This window comes from Rhinopithecus roxellana, chromosome 8 (genome assembly GCF_007565055.1).
Source record: "Rhinopithecus roxellana isolate Shanxi Qingling chromosome 8, ASM756505v1, whole genome shotgun sequence".
Lineage (NCBI taxonomy): Eukaryota > Metazoa > Chordata > Mammalia > Primates > Cercopithecidae > Rhinopithecus > Rhinopithecus roxellana.
The window spans coordinates 3,159,097-3,179,630 of record NC_044556.1 but is presented as its reverse complement, the minus strand read 5'-3'; the positions used below and the strand labels follow the sequence as shown (position 1 = coordinate 3,179,630).

Here is a 20,534-nt window from a genome sequence, read left to right as displayed (position 1 = left end):
TAGGAAGTTGGCCGGGCGCAGTGGCTCACGCCTGTCATCCCAGCACTTTGGGAGGCTAAGGCGGGCAGATTTCCTGAGGTCAGGCATTCGAGACGAGCCTGGCCAACATGGTGACACCAAGTCTCTACTAAAAATTCAAAAATTAGCTGGTCATGGTGGCGCGTGCCTGTAATCCCAGCTACTCGGGAGGCTGAGGCAGGAGAATTACTTGAACCCAGGAGGCAGAAGTTACAGTGAGCCGAGATCACACCACTGCACTCCAGCCTGGGCGACAGAGCAAGACTCCGTGTCAGAGAATAAAAAAGAGTAGGAAGTTGGAGGCAGGGTGGTCAGGGAAGGCTTCTCTAAGAAAGTACCTCTGAGTAGAGAGACCTGAAGGACATGAAGAAGGAAGCTGTGGGGACGTCAAGGGAAGGGGCATTCCAGGCAGAGGCAGCAAGTGCAAAGGCCCTGACCTAGGAGCGTATTTGAGACACAACAAGGAAGCCAGTGCAGGTGAAATGGAGTGAGAGGTGGGAAGAGTCGGAGGAGAGGAAGACAGGAAGGTGATGGAGATCAGATCAAGCAGGGGCTTATAAGCTGTGGTGTGGATATTGGTTTTTATTTTGCGTGAGGTGGGGAGAATGTTGGCTTTTGCCACTGTTGCAGAGGTGGGGCTTGAGGTCAGAAACCACCCAGCAGCATGTCTTTTGGCCGGTTGAGCTGTCATCATCAGCCAGGGGAGAATGGGGGTGGCCGGGCAGACCTTTCTCCTTCCCGGTCCAAGAGAGAACTCATCCTCCAAATGCGGGAGCTTAACTCTGTGCTCTTCCTCTTCAGAAGAGGTGATCCTCGCCGAGGATGAAACTGACGGGGAGCAGAGGCATCCCTTTGATGGTAACCGCTCTGAACCCACCTCGGGGGTGGGTCCCAGGGGAGAAGGGAGAAGCTGTGGTGGGGAGTCGGGGGAGAGCAGGTGACTGGCTCTAAGGATCCTGCAGGGGGTGGACGTTCCTCCTGGAGGAATTTTAGGACTTCCATGCAGAGTTTCCCTATTCTGGCCTCCACTTTTTTGTTTTAACCATGGACCTGGTTTTTTCTGCTTTGTGTCTTGGTTTTTCTCACCTGCAAAATGGGTATGATATAAACAGTACCCTAGATCATGAGATTGTTTCTCAGAATGATGCTCATTATGGCAAATGTAACACCTAGGATAGGGCCAGAACGTTTCTGCTTGCTAAATAAATAATAATCCCACCAAAAATCCAGTTTACTGTGAAAGGCTGCTGTCTCCCATGTTAGAAACTTAACCAGACAGAACCATGACTTACTTTCTTTTTTTTTCCTTTTTCTTTTTTAAATTGAGACAGAGTCTCGCTGTGTCACCCAGGCTGGAGTGCAGTGGCATGATCTCACCTCACTGTAACCTCTGCCTCTCAGGTTCAACCAATTCTCCTGCCTCGGCCTCATGAGTAGCTGAGATTACAGGCTTGTGCCACCATGCATGGCTAATTTTTATATTGTTGGTAGAGATGGGGTTTCGCCATGTTGGCCAGGCTGGTCTCGAACTCCTTGCCTCAAGTGATCTGCCCACCTCGGCCTCCCAAAGTGCTGGGAGTATAGACGTCAATTCATGGTCCCCTGGAAACCTGAATATGAAAGGAGGGACCATTAAAAACGGGTCCAAAAACCCAACCTGCCCAGCATAGCTGGGAGTCAGGGGACAGACTGTAAGAGTCACTGTGTATCCAACCTGGGGCTTCATGAAAGTAAAGTTTACTAGAATTTAGAGATAGGGCTGGATGTGGTCTGTGGCTCACACCTGTAATCCCAACACTTTGGGAGGCCGAGACAGGAGGAACACTTGAGCCTGGGAGTTCAAGACCAGCTTGGGCAACATAGTGAGGTTCCGTCTCTACAAAAAATAAAAACGTAGCCAGATGTGGTGACGCACGCACCTATGGTCCCAGCTACTCAGGAGGCTGAGGCAAGAGGGTCACTTGAGCCTAAGAGGTCAAGGTTGCAGCGGGCATCACTCCACTCCAGCCTGGGTGACAGAGTGAGACCCTGTTTCAAAAGAAAAAAGAGAATTTAGAGATAGGCCAGAAGGATATGCCTGCAATATAATAATAACAACAATAAGAAAAATAATAGTACTCCCTGAAAAACACAACTTGTTGCTTGAGATTTATCTTCTCACACTTTAGAAAGCTGGTTAGACAGGGGCTGGGTGTGGTGGCTCACGCCTGTAATCTCAGCACTTTGGGAGGCCAAGATGGGTGGATCACTTGAGGCCAGGAGTTCAAGACCAGCCTGACCATCATGGTGAAACACATCTCTACTAAAAATACAAAAATTAGCTAGATGTCATGGCACACGCCTGTAATCCCAGCTACTCGGGAGGCTAAGCCACGAGAATTGCTTGAACCTGGGAGACAGAAGTTGCAGTGAGCCGAGATCACACCACTGCACTCCAGCCTGGGCGACAGAGTGAGACTCTGTCTCAAAAAAAAAGAAAGAAAACTGGTTAGATGGGGTGATGACTTTTGATTTAAAATCCCAGGGATTTTAGGGATGAAAGAACTGGCACTCTGTCCCAGAAGATTATAAAATGAATTTTACTGTTTTAGCTGGGGAGGGGAGATTACCCATGGGTTGCCTAAATCTCTTTATTGGAAGTCTACACCTGAACTTACTGTCTGCTGTGGAGCCCCTAGGGGTATATAGCTTGAATACTAGGGTAGAATCCCAAAATTGCAGCCTGCCTAGCAAGTATGCTACTGGTCAAGGGGTGGACTGTTTTCATAAGAAACTTAGGTTTCTTAGAATTTAAAAATAGAGGCTGAGTGTGGCAGCTCATGCCTGTAATCCTTGCACTTTCGGAGGCCAAGGCAGTCAAATCACTCGAGGTCAAGAGTTTGACCAGCCCTGGCCAACACGGCAAAATCGCATCTCTACTAATAATACAAAAATTAGCCTGGCATAGTGGTGCACGCCTGTAGTGTCAGCTACTCAGGAGGCTGAGGCAGGAGAATTGCTTGGACTCAGGAGGCGGAGGTTGCAGTGAGCCAAGATCACACCACTGCACTCCAGCCTGGGTGACAGAGCGAGATTCTGTCTCAAAAATAAGTAAATAAATAAATAAACCAGAGGGAAAATAGTGGCTGAGGGCCCAGACCTGGAGTCGGACTGAACCCGACTAGATTCTTGTCTTTACCCCTTTAAGCAAAGTGATAGTGCCACCTTGAACCTCAGTTTACACATCTGAAAAATGGGTATACTATTAGTTCCTGTGAGAACAGTTGCCATGAGAGTTAAATCCAAGGACACACTGTGTCCGTATGGTCTGTGTTGCAAAAAGGGTAACGTCTTTTTCTCTTGCCATGTTTCCATTGTTGGAGCTCTGCGGAGAACCACCATAAAGAAAAGCAAGACAGATTTGCTCAACCCCGAAGAGGCTGAGGATCAGCTGGCTGATATAGCCTCTGTGGGTGAGTCCCTTCCTCTGCCACCTATCAGTTGTTCATCACCTATCGTCCTAGGGATGGAGTGGGGTGGGGGCAGAGGGCTTGCAAACTGTGCTGCCTGGATTTGGGTCTCAGCTCCACCCCTTCCCGCCTGTGCGTGTGTCCTGGGGCGGATTACATCATTATGGAAATAACATCTGTGCCTATCTTCTCATTATTTGGTGGGAATTCTACTAAATGATCCCCGTAAAGCATAGCGAACCGGCACCTGGCAGGGACCAAGCTCCCAGTCATGTTGGTGAATGTTTGTGACTCACTCGGGAAGTATTCATGGGGGACCTGCTTATATTAGGTGCCTGATTGCAAATAAGACACAGGCATTTGGGAGGCTGAACTGGGAGGATCACTTGAGCCTGGGAAGTGGAGGCTGCAATGAGCCATTATTGTGTTACTACACTCCAGCCTGGGCACAGAAAAAAAAAAAAAAAAAAGACACAAACTGGGCTGGGCATGGTGGCTCACGCCTGTAATCCCAACACTTTGGGAAGCTGAGATGAGCGGGTCACCTGATGTCTGGAGTTCGAGACCAGCCTGGCCAACATGGTGAAACCCTGGCTCTACTAAAAATACAAAAACTTAGCCTGTAGTCCCAGCCACTCGGGAGGCTGAGGCGGGAGCATCACTTGAACCTGGGAACCAGAGGTTGCAGTGAGCTGAGATCTCATCACTGCCCTCTAGCCTGGGCAACAGAGCAAGATCCTGTCTCAAAAAAAAAAAAAAGAAGACACAAACCAAATCACTACCTACGTGGAGCTCACAGTCCAGTGCAGGAAATAGAAATTAAACAGAGAATTACACAAATAAACCTGTAATGGTAATGGCACATCAGGGAGAGGCTCTGAGCTTAGTTTGCTCTGGAAGGATGGGGAATAGTCAGGGAAGGCTACCCGGAGGAAGTGATGTTTAAGCTGGAAACTGAAGGATGGGTAGGAGATCACCGTGGTGGTAATAGCAGAACAAACAGTGTGAGAGGCAGGGCTCAGACCTTTGCCACCACAAGAGCCAGAGTTTGAGGAAAGAGGGAACACTTATTCTTTCCCTTCTCACTCCTCTGTCCTATTGATTCATTAGCTGTGACTATGTTGATCGTGACCTTCTAAAGTGAGAATGTATTGTTGTTGTTGTTCTTTAATGGATTTTTTTTTTTTTTTTTTTTTTGAGACGGAGTCTCGCTCTGTCGCCCGGGCTGGAGTGCAGTGGCCGGATCTCAGCTCACTGCACGCTCCGCCTTCCGGGTTCACGCCATTCTCCTGCCTCAGCCTCCCGAGTAGCTGGGACTACAGGCGCCCGCCACCTCGCCCGGCTAGCTTTTTGTATTTTTTTTAGTAGAGACGGGGTTTCACTGTGTTAGCCAGGATGGTCTCGATCTCCTGACCTCGTGATCCGCCCATCTCGGCCTCCCAAAGTGCTGGGATTACAGGCTTGAGCCACCGCACCCGGCCGGATTTTTGTTTTTAATGGAAAGAAGAGCATCCAGGCAGAAGAAATAAGACTGGAATAAGATTGAGGAGATAAGGAATTTAGGCTGCTTGGAAAACTGTGTGGCCGCAATTTAGAGGAAGAAAGGATGGCAAGAGAAAGAGGAAGGGAGGAAGAGAGGGAGGGAAAGAAGTGGAGGAAGGAGAGCAGTTAGCACATCCATGTGTTTCTGATCCATAGTTTCTGGTCTATTTCATATTCCCTTTTTTTCGCTCACCCCTAGTTTATAGCCTTATTGCTGAGTTTAGGCATAATTTCCATTGCGATCACATATCTCGTAGGGTGGATACACTATGGCTTGTTTAGCCATAGTTCTTTTATAGGGTGTTTGAGTTGTTTCCAGTCATTTCTCTTACGAAGAGCACCTGCTGTGCACATTTACGTACAATGACTCCCCCCCCTCCACCCTTTGGGTGTATTTCCTTGGAGATAATTATAGGATCAAAGATATTAACAGCTTTTCAACTCATTATTCAAAGAGCCATTCTGAGTTTCAAAAACATGGAGCCCATTTATAAACCCTGCCAAGTATGCATATGTTTGTGGATTCCCCACCCAGGCCATCAAATATTACCAATTTAATTTCCTTTCCCAGTTAAGAGGGTTTGTAATGAAACCTTAAAGCTTGTTTTCATTTGCATTTTTAATTTCCAGCCAAAACACGCTTTTTCTTGTAATGGAGAACTCGTTCTACTTCCACTTGTGTGTGCATCTGTTTAATCTCCTGTAAGCAAATGTCAAGAATTGGAGCGCTCAGTGGTGTCTGGTGTATTTGATCAATTATGTCTGTCTCACATGTTAGGTTACTTCCATTATTTTAAAATCTGTTTTATGGCCACGCACAGCGGCTCACGCCTGTAATCCCACTGCTTTGGGAGGCCAGTGAAGAAGGATCTCCTGAGGCCAGGAGTTCAAGACCAGCCTGGGCAACATAACAAGACTCCATCTCTGAAAAACAAAATGTTTAAAAACTTAACCAGGCATTATGGCACACACGCCTATAGTCCCACCTACTGGGAAGCTGAGGCAGGAGGATTTCTTGAACCCAGGAGTTCAAGGTTGCAGTGAGCTATGATTGTGCCACTTCACTGCAGCCTGGGCAACAGAGTGAGGACCTGTCTGTAAAAAAAATAAGTAACATTAATTCTTAAAAATCTGCTTTGTTGGCCGGGCGTGGTGGCTCACGCCTGTAATCCCAGCACTTTGGGAGGCCGAGCAGGCGGATTGCTTAAGGTCAGGAGTAGGAGACCAGCCTGGCCAACATGGTGAAACCCTATCTGTACTAAAAATTCAAAAATTAAGTGGGTGTGGTGGCGTGTGCCTGTAATCCCAGCTACTCGCGAGGCTGAGGCATGAGAATCGCTTGCAACTGGGAGGCGGAGGCTGCAGTGAGCTGAGATGATGCCACTGCCCTCCAGCCTGGGCAACAAGAGTGAAACTCCATCAAAAAAAAAAATCTGCATGTGTATGTGTGTGTATGTGTGTGTGTGTGTGTGTGTGTGTATGTATATATATATTTTTTGTTTTTGTTTTTGAGATGGAGTCTTGCTATAGCACCCAGGCTGGAGGACAATGGCGCCATATCAGCTGGCTGCCACTGCAGCCTCTACCTCCGTTAACAAGGCAGGTGACCTTGCAGCTTTCTAAACAGACCCAAAACCCAGGCCAGTGGCTTGTTATTTCGTAGCCACGTTTGCTACAGGCAAATCCACCAAAACCTACCTCATCAGCCTGATTACTCAAAAAGACAAAGAGTCCCCAGTCTAGCCATTGGTTTTCTAGACCACCCCAAAAGAGATCTCTGGAATTCCAGGATTCTGGCAAGGAATCACATTTACCTTTATTTATTTATGTAAAGAATGCAATAATACAGGCAGGGTGTGGTGGCTCATGCCTGTAATCCCAACATTTTGGGAGGCCGAGGTGGGAGGATCGTTTGAGACCAGGAGTTTCAGACCAGCCTGGGCAACATAGTGAGACCTTGTCTCTATCAAATGTTAGCTGGGCATTGTGGCACACGCCTGTAGTCCCAGCTGCTCGTGAGGCTGAGGTGGGAGGATCACCTGAGCCCAGAAGGTCAAAGCTGCAGTGAGCCGCGGCATGCCCCTGCACTCTAGCCTGCGTGGCAGAGACCTCATCTCAAAAAAAAAAAAGAAAAAAGAATGTAATAATACAGTAATGCATATTTCAAAGTAAGGTGAGAGCTTTGTGGTGTTTGCGTTCACATTCACATTGTACCACAATACACACACTTTTTCTTTTGAGACAGTGTCTTGCCCTGTTGCCCAGCCTAGAGTGCAGTGGTGCAGTCATACCTCACTGCAGCCTCAAACCCTTGGACTCAAGTGATCCTCCCACCTCAGCCTCCCTAGTAGCTGGGACGACAGGTGTAGGCTGCTACACTCAGCTAAGTTTTTTATATTTTTTAATAGAGATGGGCTCTCGATATATTGCCTAGGCTGGTCTCAAACTCCCGGTCTCAAACGATACTCCTACCTCCACCTCCCAAAGCAGTGGGATAACAGGCGTGAGCCACCACACCTGACCCACACGGGGTCTTATATAATTGATGATTCTACTGTGTTGTTGAATCAGTTGATAAACGCATTGTAAAGCAGGTTCATTTCTAATTGATGAACTTACTGCTGAAATAAGGAACTTGAATCATTTACATGGAAAGTTGAGCCATGTTGCTGAAAGAATATCAATTTTTTTTTCTTTTTTTTTGAGATGGAGTCTTACTCTGTCGCCCAGGTGGGAGTGCAGTGGCGTGATCTCGGCTCACTGTGACCTCTGCCTTCCAGGTTCAAGTGATTCTCCCACCTCAGCCTCCCAAGTAGCTGGGACTACAGGTGCACACCACCAGGCCTGGCCAATTTTTGTATTTTTAGTAGAGATGGGGTTTCACCATGTTGGCCAGGCTGGTCTCAAACTCCTGACCTCAAGTGATCCACCCACCTCAGCCTCCGAAAGTGCTGGGATTACAGGTGTGAGCCACTGCACCTGGCAGGATATCAAATTTCATTTAGACTGGAGGAATACATTCAAGGGATCTATTGTACAGCATGGTGACTGTATTAATAACAATGTAATGTATACTTGAAAATTGCTCAGAGAGGCCGGGCGCAGTGGCTCAAGCCTGTAATCCCAGCACTTTGGGAGGCCGAGACAGGCGGATCACGAGGTCAGGAGATCGAGACCATCCTGGCTAACACGGTGAAACCCCGTCTCTACTAAAAAATACAAAAACTAGCCGGGCGAGGTGGCGGGCGCCTGTAGTCCCAGCTACTCAGGAGGCTGAGGCAGGAGAATGGCGTAAACCCGGGAGGCGGAGCTTGCAGTGAGCTGAGATCCGGCCTCTGCACTCCAGCCCGGGCGACAGAGCGAGACTCCGCCCCCCCAAAAAAAAAAAAAAAAAAAGAAAATTGCTCAGAGAGTAGATTTTAAGCGTTCTCACCATGAGAAAAGTGATAAGCATATGTGGTAATGCATACGTTAACGAGCTCACCTGAGCCATTCCATAGTGTATACATATGGCCAAAATATCATGTTGTGCACTATAAATAGATACAGCCTGTATCTGGCAAATTTTATGAATAATAATAAATGAATAATAATTTTAAAAAGAAAAATAACAGTATGGCTGGGCATAGTGGCTCACACCTGTAATCCCAGCACTTTGGGATGCCAAGACGGGCAGATGACTTGAGGCCAGGAGTTCAAGAGCAGCCTGGCCAAAATGGTGAAACTTTGTCTCTAATAAATATACAAAAATCGTCTGGGCGTGGAGGTGGGCACCTGTAATCCCAGCTACTCGAGAGGCAGAGGTATCACTTAACCTGGGAAATGGAGGTTGCAGTGAGCCAAGATCTGCACTCCAGCCTGGGTAATAGAGTGAGCCTTTATTTATTTCTGTAAAGAATGCAACAATATAGGCCAAGTATGGTGGTTCACGCCTGTAATCCCAACGTTTTGGAAGGCCAAGGTGAGAGGATCATTTAAGGCTACAGACGCATGCCACAATGCCCAGCTAATACTTGACAGAGACAGGGTCTCGCTACATTGCCCAGGCTGGTCTCAAACCCCTGGCTTCAAACGAGCCTCTTGCGTTGGCCTCCCAAAGTGTTAGGATTGCAGGTGTGAGCCAATGTACCTACCCTGTATTTAGAAGAAGAAGAAGAGGAAGAGGAAGAAGAGGAAGAGGAAGAGGAGGAGGAGGAGGAAGAGGAGAAAGAGGAGGAGGAAGAGGAAGGAAGAAGAAGAAAAAAGAAGAAGGAGAAGGAGAAGAAGAAGAGGAGGAGGAGGAAAGGAAGAAGAGGAAGAGGAGGAGGAGAAAAAAACAATTATAAATAAGTAAAATGTGGAACATATGAAAACAAAACAAAAAAAGTTGAGCCATATGAATGGAAGCTGCCATCGTAACTCTGCTTTTTTAGGAAAACCAGATCCCATTTAGATGATTTTTTAAATTTGGTTTTAGAGGTAGGTTCTTGCTCTGTCACTCAGGCTGGAGTGCAGTGGTATGATCATAGCTCTCTGCAGCCTGGAGCTCCTGGGCTCAAGCGATCCTCCCAGCTTAGCCTCTCAAATAGCTGGGACTACAGGTGCCACCACACCCAGCTAATTTGTTGTTGTTGTTGTTGAGATGGGGTCTGGCTATGTTGCCCAGGCTGGTCTCAAACTCCTGGCCTCAAGTGATCCTCCTGCCCTGGCTTCCCAAAGTGCTGGGATTACAGGCATGATTTTTAAATTAATTTATTTGCAGCTGACAAATGGTAATTGTGTATATTTATGGGGTACAGTGTGATGTTTTAATATATGTATATATCATAGAATGATTCAGTCATGCTAGTTAACACATCTATCACCTCACCATCTCACCATTTTTTTGTGTGTAGGGAAGGCATTAAAAATCTCTTAGCAATTTTGAAATACACAACACATTAATAATGCAATATAAATACACAGTAATGTACTAATGCATCACTAAATGCAATGCAATGCAATGTAATAGATCACTAAAACTTACTCCTCCAGTCTAACTCTAACTTACACCCTTTGATCAACATCTTCTCTTTCTCAATCCCTCCTCCTCCCCTGTAGCCTCCAGGAACCACCTTCCTGCTCTTTCTATGAGATCGATTTGTTTTACTTTTAAGCTCCCACATGTGAGATCATACCGTAATTGTCTTTCTGTGCCAGCTTATTTTACTCCTCCATTTCTATCCATGTTGTCACACATTACAGGATTTCCTTCTTTTTAGGGCTGTATAATACTCTATTTGTACATATACCACATTTTCTTTATCCATTCATCCATTGTGAGACACTTAGTTTGCTTCCGTATTTTGGCTATTGTGAATAATGCTGAAGCGAACGTGGGAGTGCAGATGTTCTGAAAAGACTTAAATGTCACATCTGAAATGGTAAAGATGCTCTGAGAAAACATAGGGAGAAAGCTGCACGGCATTGGTCTCGGGAATGATTTTTTTGGACAGGACCTCAAAAGCACAGGCAACAGAAGCAAAAATGGACAAATGGGATCATATCAAACTAAAAAGTTTGTGCACAGCAAAGGAAACATTCAGCAGAGGGAAGAGACAACCTAAGGAATGTGAGGAAATGTTTGCAAACAATACTTGTGATAAGGAGCTAATATCCAAAATACATAAGGAACTCAAACAACTCAACAGCAAGAAAACAAATAATCCAATTAAAAAAGAGCAAAGACAGCTATTCGGGAGGCTGAGATGTGAGGATCCCTTGAGCCCAGGAGGAGGAGGTTGCAGTGAGCTGACATTGCATCACTGCACTCCACCCTGGGTGACAGAATGAAACCCTGTCTCGAAATAAAAAATAAAAATGTGGCCGGGTGCGGTGGCTCAAGCCTGTAATCCCAGCACTTTGGGAGGCCGAGACGGGTGGATCACGAGGTCAGGAGATCGAGACCATCCTGGTCTACACGGTGAAACCCCGTCTCTACTAAAAAAAATACAAAAAACTAGCCGGGCGAGATGGTGGGCGCCTGTAGTCCCAGCTACTCGGGAGGCTGAGGCAGGAGAATGGCGTAAACCCGGGAGGCGGAGCTTGCAGTGAGCCGAGATCGTGCCACTGCACTCCAGCCTGGGCGACAGAGCGAGACTCCGTCTCAAAAAAAATAAAAAATAAAAAATAATAAATAAATAAATAAAAAAAATAAAAATGTGCAAAGGATCTGAACATATGTATCCCAAAAGAAAAAACATACAAGTGACCAACAGGTATATGAATAAAATGCTGAACATCACTCATCATCAGAGAAATGCAAATCAAAATCACCATCAGCTATCACCTCACATCTGTTAGAGTAGCTGTATATTTTATTTTTTGTTTGTTTGTTTGTTTGTTGAGAGAGAGTCTCACTCTGTTGCCCAAGCTGGAGTGCAGTGACGTGATTTCAGCTCACTGCAACCTGTCCCTCCTGGGTTCAAGGGATTCTCCTGCCTCAGCCTCCTGAGTAGCTGAAATTACAGGCACACGCCACCATGCCCAGCTAACTTTTGTATTTTAGTAGAGATAGGGTTTCACTATGTTGGTCAGGCTGGTCTTGAACTCCTGACCTCAAATCAGCTGCCCTCCTTGGCCTCCCAAAGTGCCAGGATTACAGGTGTGAGACACCATGCCCAGCCTAGAGTAGCTATCATCAAAAAGACAACTGAGGTTTGTTGAAGTCCTAACCTCTGATACCTGCGAATGTGGCCTTACATGAAAATAGGGTCTTTGCTTGTGGTAAGCAAGTTAAGATGAGGTCAAACGTAATTAGGGTGGGTCCTAAATCCAACGACTGCTGTCTTTATAAGAGGAGAAGCAGGCTGACCAACATGGTGAAACCCCGTCTCTACTAAAAATACAAAAATTAGCCAGGTGCAGTAGTGCACACCTGTAGTCCCAGCTACTCAGGAGGCTGAGGCAGGAGAATTGCTTAAATCAGGAGGCAGAGGTTGCAGTTTGCAGAGGTCACGCCACTGCACTACAGCCTGGGTGACAGAGTGAGACTCCATCTCAAAAAACAAAAAAAAAGACAAATCCTAACAAGTGCTGGCGAGGATGTGGGGGAAAGGGGATCCATTTACGTGGTTTTAATAATACAGGCTCCATATGGGTGGTTTCAAGTTCCCAGAGTTGCCATTACAAAGTGTCACAAACCCAGTGGCTTAAAACAACAGAAATTTCTTCTCTCACAGTTCTGGGGGCCAGAAGTCCAAACTGAAATCAAGGTGTCAGCAGAGCCACCATGTTCCCTCAGAAGGTTTTAGGGGAGAATTTGTTCCATGCCATTTTCTTAGTTTCTGGTGCTGCCAGCAATCCTTGGTGTTCCTCAGTTCATAGATGCGTAATTCCAATCTCTGCCTCTGTTGTCATATGGTCTTCTTTCTGTGTGTCTCTATGCCATTTCTTTTCCTTTTTTTTTTTTTCTTTTTTTTTTTCTGAGACAAGTGTCACTCTATCACCCAGGCTGGAGTGCAATGGCACGATCACGGCTCACTGCAACCTCAACTCCCAGGCTCATGCAGTCCTCCCACCTCAGCCTCCTGAGTAGCTGGGATTACAGGCGTGCACCACCACGCCCAGCTAATTTTTGTATTTTTAGTAGAGACAGGGTTTTGCCAGGTTGGCCAGACTGATCTTGAACTCCTGACCTCAAGAGATCCGCCTGCCTTGGCCTCCCAAAGTGCTGGGATTACAGGCGTGAACCCGCAGTGCCCAGCCTGCTTCTCCTCTTCTAAAGACACCAGTCGTTGGATTTACGACCCACTCTAATTAAGTTTGACCTCATCTTAACTTGATTACCACCTGCAAAGACTCTATTTTCAAATAAGGCCACTTTTGCTGGTACCAGGGATTAGGGCTTCAACAAACCTTTCTGGGGGACACAGTTCAGCCCACAATATGGGCAGCAGCTACAGTCATATGCTGCATAATGACATTTTGGTCAATGACAGAGGATATATATAATTGTGAACCCATAAGATAATATGATGGAGCTGAAAATTCCTATAACTTAGTGACATCATAGCTGTCATAATGTTGTAGCATGAGTACGGTTACTTTTTTTTTTTCCAAGACAGAGTCTTGCTCTGTGGCCCAGGCAGGAATGCAGTGGCACGATCTCAGCTCACTGCAACCTCTGCCCCCCGGGTTCAAGCGATTCTCATGCCCCAGCTTCCCGAGTAGCTGGGATTACAGGTGTGCGCCACCATGCCTGGCTAATTTTTGTGTTTTTAGTAGAGATGGGGTTTCACCATGTTGGCCAGGCTGGTCTCGAACTCCTGACCTCATGATCCGCCCTCCTCAGCCTCCCAAAGTGCTGGGATTACAGGCATGAGCCACCGTGCCTGGCCCTAATTACTTTATTTTTTTGTAAAAAATAAAAATATTTTTTTATTTTTTAAGCCTGGTTTATTTTTTTATTTTTTTATTTTTTTTTATTTTTTTATTTTTAGTTTATTTTTTTATTTTATTTTTATTTTTTATTTTTATTTTTTATTTTTTATTTTTAAGCCTGAGTGTACAGTGTTTATAATATATACAGGAGTGTACAATAATATCCTAGGTCTTCACATTCACTCACCACTCACTCACTCCCTCACCAAGAGTAACTTCCAGTCCTGCAAGCTCCATTCATGCTAAGTACCCTGTGCAGCTGAACATCTTTTCTCTTTTATACTGTTTTTACTGTACCTTTCCTTTTTTTTTTTTTTTTTTTTTTTTTTTTTTTTTGAGATGGAGTCTCGCTGTGTCGCCCAGGCTGGAGTGCAGGGGCCGGATCTCAGCTCACTGCAAGCTCCGCCTCCTGGGTTTACGCCATCCTCCTGCCTCAGCCTCCCGAGTAGCTGGGACTACAGGCGCCCGCCACCTCGCCTGGCTAGTTTTTTGTATTTTTTAGTAGAGACGGGGTTTCACCGTGTTAGCCAGGATGGTCTCGATCTCCTGACCTCGTGATCCGCCCGTCTCGGCCTCCCAAAGTGCTGGGATTACAGGCTTGAGCCACCGCACCTGGCCTAAAATATCTTTTGAATTCATCTTAATATTGATTCCATGTTGAAATGATAATATTTTGGATATATTGAGTTGAATAAAATATCTCTTGAAAATGATTTTTAAAAATCCAGAGGCTGTCTGCAATTATAATTCCAGACCACAGAGAAAAATGAGAGACAGGAATGTATAGAAAAAGGGAACATGGGTCAAAGTGAGCATGAAATTCAACTATAGACGTGACAGTACCTAGCATGGGGTCTAGCACTTAGTAGGTGTTCAATTAATATTCATTTCCCTCTCCCTTCCCAGTGAAGGGTACACCTGTTGTGGGGATGTGTCTCCAGGCTGAGTGATCAGGAAAGACTTTCTCAATGGCTGGCACGTGAACCTAGTCATTATTTCAGCTCTTGAGGTTATACTAGAAGATTTATATCCAGTAATCATAAGGTATACCAGGCATCATGCTAAGATGTATTAATTCATTTATGCCTTTGAATGGCCCTCTGAGGTAGGAACTGTGGTTGTCTCCATTTTACCAAAGTGGCTTGCCCAAGGTCATCTGCTGGTTGGTGATTAAGCCAGGTTTTCAGTGTGGCTCCAGCAGGAGTGGGGGCTGGGGACCTTCTGCCTGTTGTGATTGGTCTCTCTCTCTCTTTCCCTCTCTTCCTCTCTCTCTCTCTCTCTCTCTCTCTCTCTCTCTCTCTCTCTCTCTCTCTCTCTCTCTCTCTCTCTCAATCTGTGGAACATCCCCTCTGACCCCCAAGGTCCCAAGGGTCTTATTTCTTTTCGCCAAGCCCTTTGGAGACCTGCAGATCTGGACACATCTTTGAGAGTTTCAGGGACTAGGACCAGAAATGCTGGGCAGGGTCATGAGGAGCTGCCCCTGGGCTCGAGAAGGTGATGAACATGAGGGGAATGGTCTTTGCAGAAAGGAGAGGCGTCCCTGTAAGGAGGTCACAGCCACCGGGCCTGGCCAATTGCAGCCTAGTGGAATGTGCCCCTGCCTCATGGCCACATGCCCCAGGTGTGCAAGGTGGTGGCCCAGAGCACACCCCCTGAACTATCTTGACACACCTTCACCAGTTACTAGACCCCTCTCAGCCTGTTTCCTTGGCTGTAAAATGGGGATAACACTGGTCCCTACTTCCTAGGACTCTGAGGAGGAGCAAGTAGCTTGTCGTGTAAAACATGTTCCCTGCAGTGCCTGGTGCCTGCTAAATGTTCCATAAACGTCAGCTGTTATTTTCATTCAGGGGAAGCTGAAATCCATATTTTCATGGAAAATCTCCCAGTTTTTAAATGTGGACCAATAATTTCAGCTTTCACAAACCCAGTATGAGTCGGTATGGCCCCTAGGATGCCAACTCAAAATCTCCATTGAGAATTTTGCCGATAGGAAGTGGCCTCCTTGGAGGTGTTTGCTGTGTCCTGTGTCTGGCAAGTGGGGTGGTTTTGATAAGCGTGCTGGATGGATGAATGGGTGAATGGATAAGTGGAGGAATGAATGGAGAAACAAATAAGCAAATGAATAGTGAATGGATGGATGAATGGATGAGCAAATGAATGATGTACACACAAAGGAATGGATGAATGATGAATGTGCTAATGAATTTAAGAATGGTGAAAGAATGAATGAATAAATGAACAAGTGGATGGATGAAAGAAAGAATGTACTAATGAATGAATGAACCAATGAAGAACCACGTAAAAATGAATGCAACTGAGGGTTTATAAGAAAAAGTATCTTAAGGCTGGGCATGGTGGTTCATGCTGTAATCCCAATGCTTAGGGAGGCTGAGGCAGGAGGATTGCTTGAACCCAGGAGTTCAAGACCAGCCTGGGCAACACAGGGAGACCTCATTGCTACCAAAAACAAAATCGTTTTAATTAAGTGGGCATGGTGGTACGTGCCTGTAGTTGTAGCTACTCGGGAGGCTGAGGTGGAAGGATAGCTTAAACCCAGGAGTTCAAGGCTGCAGTGAGGTATGATCAAGCCACTGCATTCCAGCCTGAGCAACAAAGCAAGATCCTGTCTCAAAAAAAAAAAAAAAAAAGATAGAGGTATTTTAGAAGGTAAATTCAATCTGTCCAAAACTGAGCTCTGACCTTCCCCTAAACCTGTGCACATTCAGTGGATGAGAGCTCCATCCCTCAAGGGGTTCACCAAAAACCTTGGCTCATCCCTCTCTCTTATACCCACACCATCCCATCAGCAAATGTTGAATCTATCTTAAATGATTCATCCCAAATTCTCCCCGCTTGACTACCACCCAACTCCAGCTCCCTTCCATCATCATCATCACTTGCCTGGATGGGTCAGTCACCTCCAGCCTGGTCTCCCAGCTCCTGTCCTCACCTCTCACTGTCTACTGTCCCCCACGGCAGCCAGAGGGTGCCTGTGAACACCCAAGTCAGGTTCCATTCCTCCTGTACTCAGAACCCTCCATGGCTCCCACCTCACTCAAGGTAAAAGCCAAAGTCCTCCTTGTGGTCCACCAGGTCCTGCATGATCTGCCTATCACCTCTCTGCCTTCACCTCCTTCTCTTTTCCCCTCAACCACTCCACTCCAACCACACTGATTTCCTTGTGCTATTCCCCAAAACTGTTGGGCAGACACATTCACGCTTCAGGACCTTAAATTTGCTGTTTCCTCTACCTAAGATACTAAAGTGACAAGTCAACACACTCACCTTGACCTTGCAATTTAATGCTGTAGCCTACCCCGTGGACTCTCCTAGGGCTCCCAGTCCCTCTGTGATGCTTTACTTTTTCTCTTTAAAAAAAATTGTTATTTAAAAAGCATGTCTTGCTATGTTGCCCAGGCTGGTGTCAAACTCCTGGCCTCAAACAGTCCTCCCACTCCAGCTTCCCAAAATACTGGGATTACAGGCATGTGCCACTGCACCCATCCCAACTTTTTTTTTCCATAGCACTTTTCATTTTCCATCCCACCTGTTAATTTAGTTATTATGTCCACTGTCTGTCTCCTCCCCTTGGAAGGTCAGACCCAGGAAGTCCAGGCTCTGTTGCCTAATGTATCCTGAGCCCCTGGAACAGAGGCTGGCACAAAATAGGTACTCAATAAATGCATAAGAGCAAAACTATATGCAGGCAGAGGACACACCCAGCTCATTCCTCAGTGATCACTTCTAAAGTGAAATGTCCATGGAAAACTAGAGTCTTATCCACATCTCTTTCTGGAGGCCTTCCAACATGCTCCGTGCAGCTCTGTTGCCTGTCCCTGTATCAGGGAATGGAGGCCCTGCTTTATCCTGCCCTGTGGTGTGACTCCCAGAGGTATCAGATGTGCCTGGGAGTGGGAGTCATGGAAAATTGGCTCCTGCAACAGAGAGCTATCAGCCTCCCCATCAACATCCTGCTTACTCATTGGTTATTTCTGATTCTGTTATTTTCAGGGACGTTGTCTTCTCATAAGCTCCATCTATGCAAAACTAAGCCCATGGGTCATGATGGTTCCCTCAGGCCAGAGGGCTTGCTGGAGAGACTAATGGATCCCCTGGCTAAGATCTGTGCTTGGGCTGCACACTGGTTAATTTCTTCCGCAGGAACAGCCTAAGCCTGACATTCTCCATCTTTTCCCTGGCAGGTTCTCCCTTCGCCCGAGCCAGCATTAAAAGTGCCAAGCTGGAGAACTCGACCTTTTTTCACAAAAAAGAGAGGAGGATGCGTTTCTACATCCGCCGCATGGTCAAAACTCAGGCCTTCTACTGGACTGTACTCAGTTTGGTAGCTCTCAACACGCTGTGTGTTGCTATTGTTCACTACAACCAGCCCGAGTGGCTCTCCGACTTCCTTTGTGAGTATTGCCCAGCCCCACCCCTGCCAACTCCGTGATCCCTCCCTCACACCCTTTTCCCACTTCTCTTTTTCTGGTAGTATGTGTGTCTTCTTTGGTCCTCCTTGAATCTGCCCTTTCCTTTAGCCATTTCTATAACTGTCACTGGGGCCAATGTTGCTGTTGCTATGACAATGGAACCCATCTCCCTTAGGCCTGAGAGCTAGAAGCTGGAATTCAGGCCAACAAATGCTCCTTTCTAAGAGAGTGAGACAGAGGGGTGCTGGTGAAGGGGATGTTGGAAGAGAGACAGAGAAAGACAGAGCTCATAAGATAGACAGAAACAGAAACATGTATTAATAATTTTTATGTACATCTCTGGAAATGTTCATAACTTATGGTTAAGAGATAGAGGATGCTTTAGAAATAAGGAGTGGCTTATATGTTGCCCTCATTTTCTCTGCTTGTTTCTGACTGCTTCTCTCTTCTTTCAAACCTTCTGCTTCTTTCCTGTTAGGTTGGTGCAAAATTAATTGCGTTTTTTGCCATTTTTTTTTTTTTTTAACCACAATTACTTTTGCACCAACCTAACACTTCCTCCCCTGCCCTTTTTGGCTTTCTTATTCATTCATAGAACATCCCCTCCAGTATCTGTGAGAGCATCTTGCTCCCTCAGGGTACAAGGACCACCAAGGCTTTGCCCTCTGGGCCTATTCCCAGATTCTATATGAGTTAGCATGAGATAGTATCAAAATTGAGGGCCAAGTGAGAGTGAGGAAAAGCAGCAAAAGATGGGGAGATGTCTGAGCAGGATTTAAAAAGTAAAGAGCTCTGAGGAATCAACAAGAGCAGTGACTGGGGCTAGGCACAGTGGCTCACACCTACAATTCTAGTATTTTGGGAGGCTGGGGTGGGTGGATCACTTGAGGCCAGGAGTTCAAGACCAGCCTGGCCAATATGGTGAAGCCCTGTCTTTACAAAAAATACAAAAATTAGCCAGACATGTTGGTGCACACCTGTAATCCCAGCTACTCGGGAGGCTGAGGCACTAGAATTGGTTGAACCCAGGAGGTGGAGGTTGCAATGAGCCAAGATCATGCCACTGTGCTCCAGCATGAGCAGCAGAGAGAGACTCTGTCTCAAAAAATTAAATTAAATTAAATTAAAAGAGTAGTGATTGGGCAGTGAGCAGGGCAGGTGGATGCTCTGGCTTTGGCTTGCAGGTCCCAAGTAAGGACTTCCCAAAACATCTTTTGCCTACTGGCTTTCTAATTTATTCACTGCCCTTCTGACCTGGTTTAGAATTGACTTAGGACAGCAAGAAGAGACAGTCTAGTCTTTGACCTAGAAAGGCCCATGAGCCTAGTCCAGGCCATTGTCTTCTTATAACCCTCCTTGTTCCCAGTCACGTTGGCTGACCCCCCAGGACACCCCTCAGGAACCAGTTCTCCTTCCCAGGGCCCTGACCTAGTTTCAAACTTAGTAATTGTTTTTAGTCCCTCTGGAGTCTCTCATAAATGAGGACTCTACTTCTTGTTTTAACTTCCTCTGATACTCTATTTTTATTCTCCTATATTCTCTCCACTAATGATCTTGTACAGTCTGTCCTGGTTCAGGAACAAGGGACTGAGACTTCCTGCCTGGGCCCTCAGTGTCTATAAAGGTCCTTTACTCATTCCCACTTTCCATTTGAGAAAACTGAGACATAGAGAGGTTAAGTAGATTGCCCAGGGTCACACATTAGCTGGGCATGATGGCAGGTACCTGTAATCCCAGCTACTTGGAAGGCTGAAGCAGGAGAATCGCTTGAACCCGAGAGGCAGAGGTTGCAGTGAGCTGAGATCGCGCCACTGCACTCCAGCCTGGGCAACAGAGCTAGACACCATCTCGGAAAAAAAAAAAAAAAAAGATACACGTTAATTTCAGAGATGTCAAAATGTGAACAAAAATGTATGTCTTGGGATCAATGCGGTGTAGTTGTTTCTCTGGGTCTCAGACTCCACAACTATGTGGTGGAAACTGAATTTGATGGTCCTGAAAGTTCTTCCAGATCCAACAATGCTAAGGATAAGTAATTCTTTCAAGTCTTGTGCATCACTTGCTATCATGTTTCCATGGTAACTGAGGAACAAGATCTCAGAAACTCTTCAGTCCTCCCAGAGTTACTTCTGGTGGGTCTTAGAATGTATCAGATGTTACAAACAGACTTCCTTTGCTGATATTTTTGTCCTAGGAACCTTAGAGTTCCCCTCAGACACTAGGATCTCCTTAGTGTCCTATAAATAAGGAGAAATTTTGGTGATAAATAAGTGTGAAGGACTTTGACGGTTAGTTCAAAACACCTCTTAAAAGCATGATATAGGAAACACCCTTGACAAATGTCTTAGTTCATTTGTGCTGCTATAACAAATTACCTGAGACTGGGTAATTTGATAAGAACAGAAATTTATTTTCTTACAGTTCTGGAGGCTGGGAAGTCCAAGATCAAGGCACTGGCAGGTTTCCTTGTCTGGTGAAGGCTGCTTTCTGCTTCCAAGATTGTACCTTGAACACTGTATCCTCTGGAAGGGAGGAACACTGGGTCCTCACATGGCAGAAGGTGGAGGAGCAAGAGGAACAAACTTCCTCTGTCAAGCTCTTTTATAAGGGCACCTAATCCCATTCATGAGAGCTCTACCATCATGACCTAATCACCTCCTGAAGGCCCCACCTCTTAATACTGTTACATTGG

At 46.1% G+C, this 20,534-nt stretch overlaps 1 protein-coding gene across 3 annotated transcripts in view; it reads left to right on the top strand.

Annotated features, from left to right (window-relative positions):
* CACNA1A (calcium voltage-gated channel subunit alpha1 A) overlaps window positions 1–20,534 on the top strand; it is a 307,922-nt gene that overhangs the window by 170,726 nt on the left and 116,662 nt on the right. For 2 of the 3 annotated variants that reach the window (XM_030935869.1, XM_030935870.1), the window contains exons 9-12: window positions 820–876; window positions 981–983; window positions 3,381–3,470; window positions 17,615–17,824. In XM_030935869.1, coding sequence (XP_030791729.1) covers window positions 820–876; window positions 981–983; window positions 3,381–3,470; window positions 17,615–17,824 — 360 coding nt within the window. The remainder of the gene's footprint in view (window positions 1–819; window positions 877–980; window positions 984–3,380; window positions 3,471–17,614; window positions 17,825–20,534) is intronic. The other variant, XM_030935868.1, reaches the window with a different exon arrangement.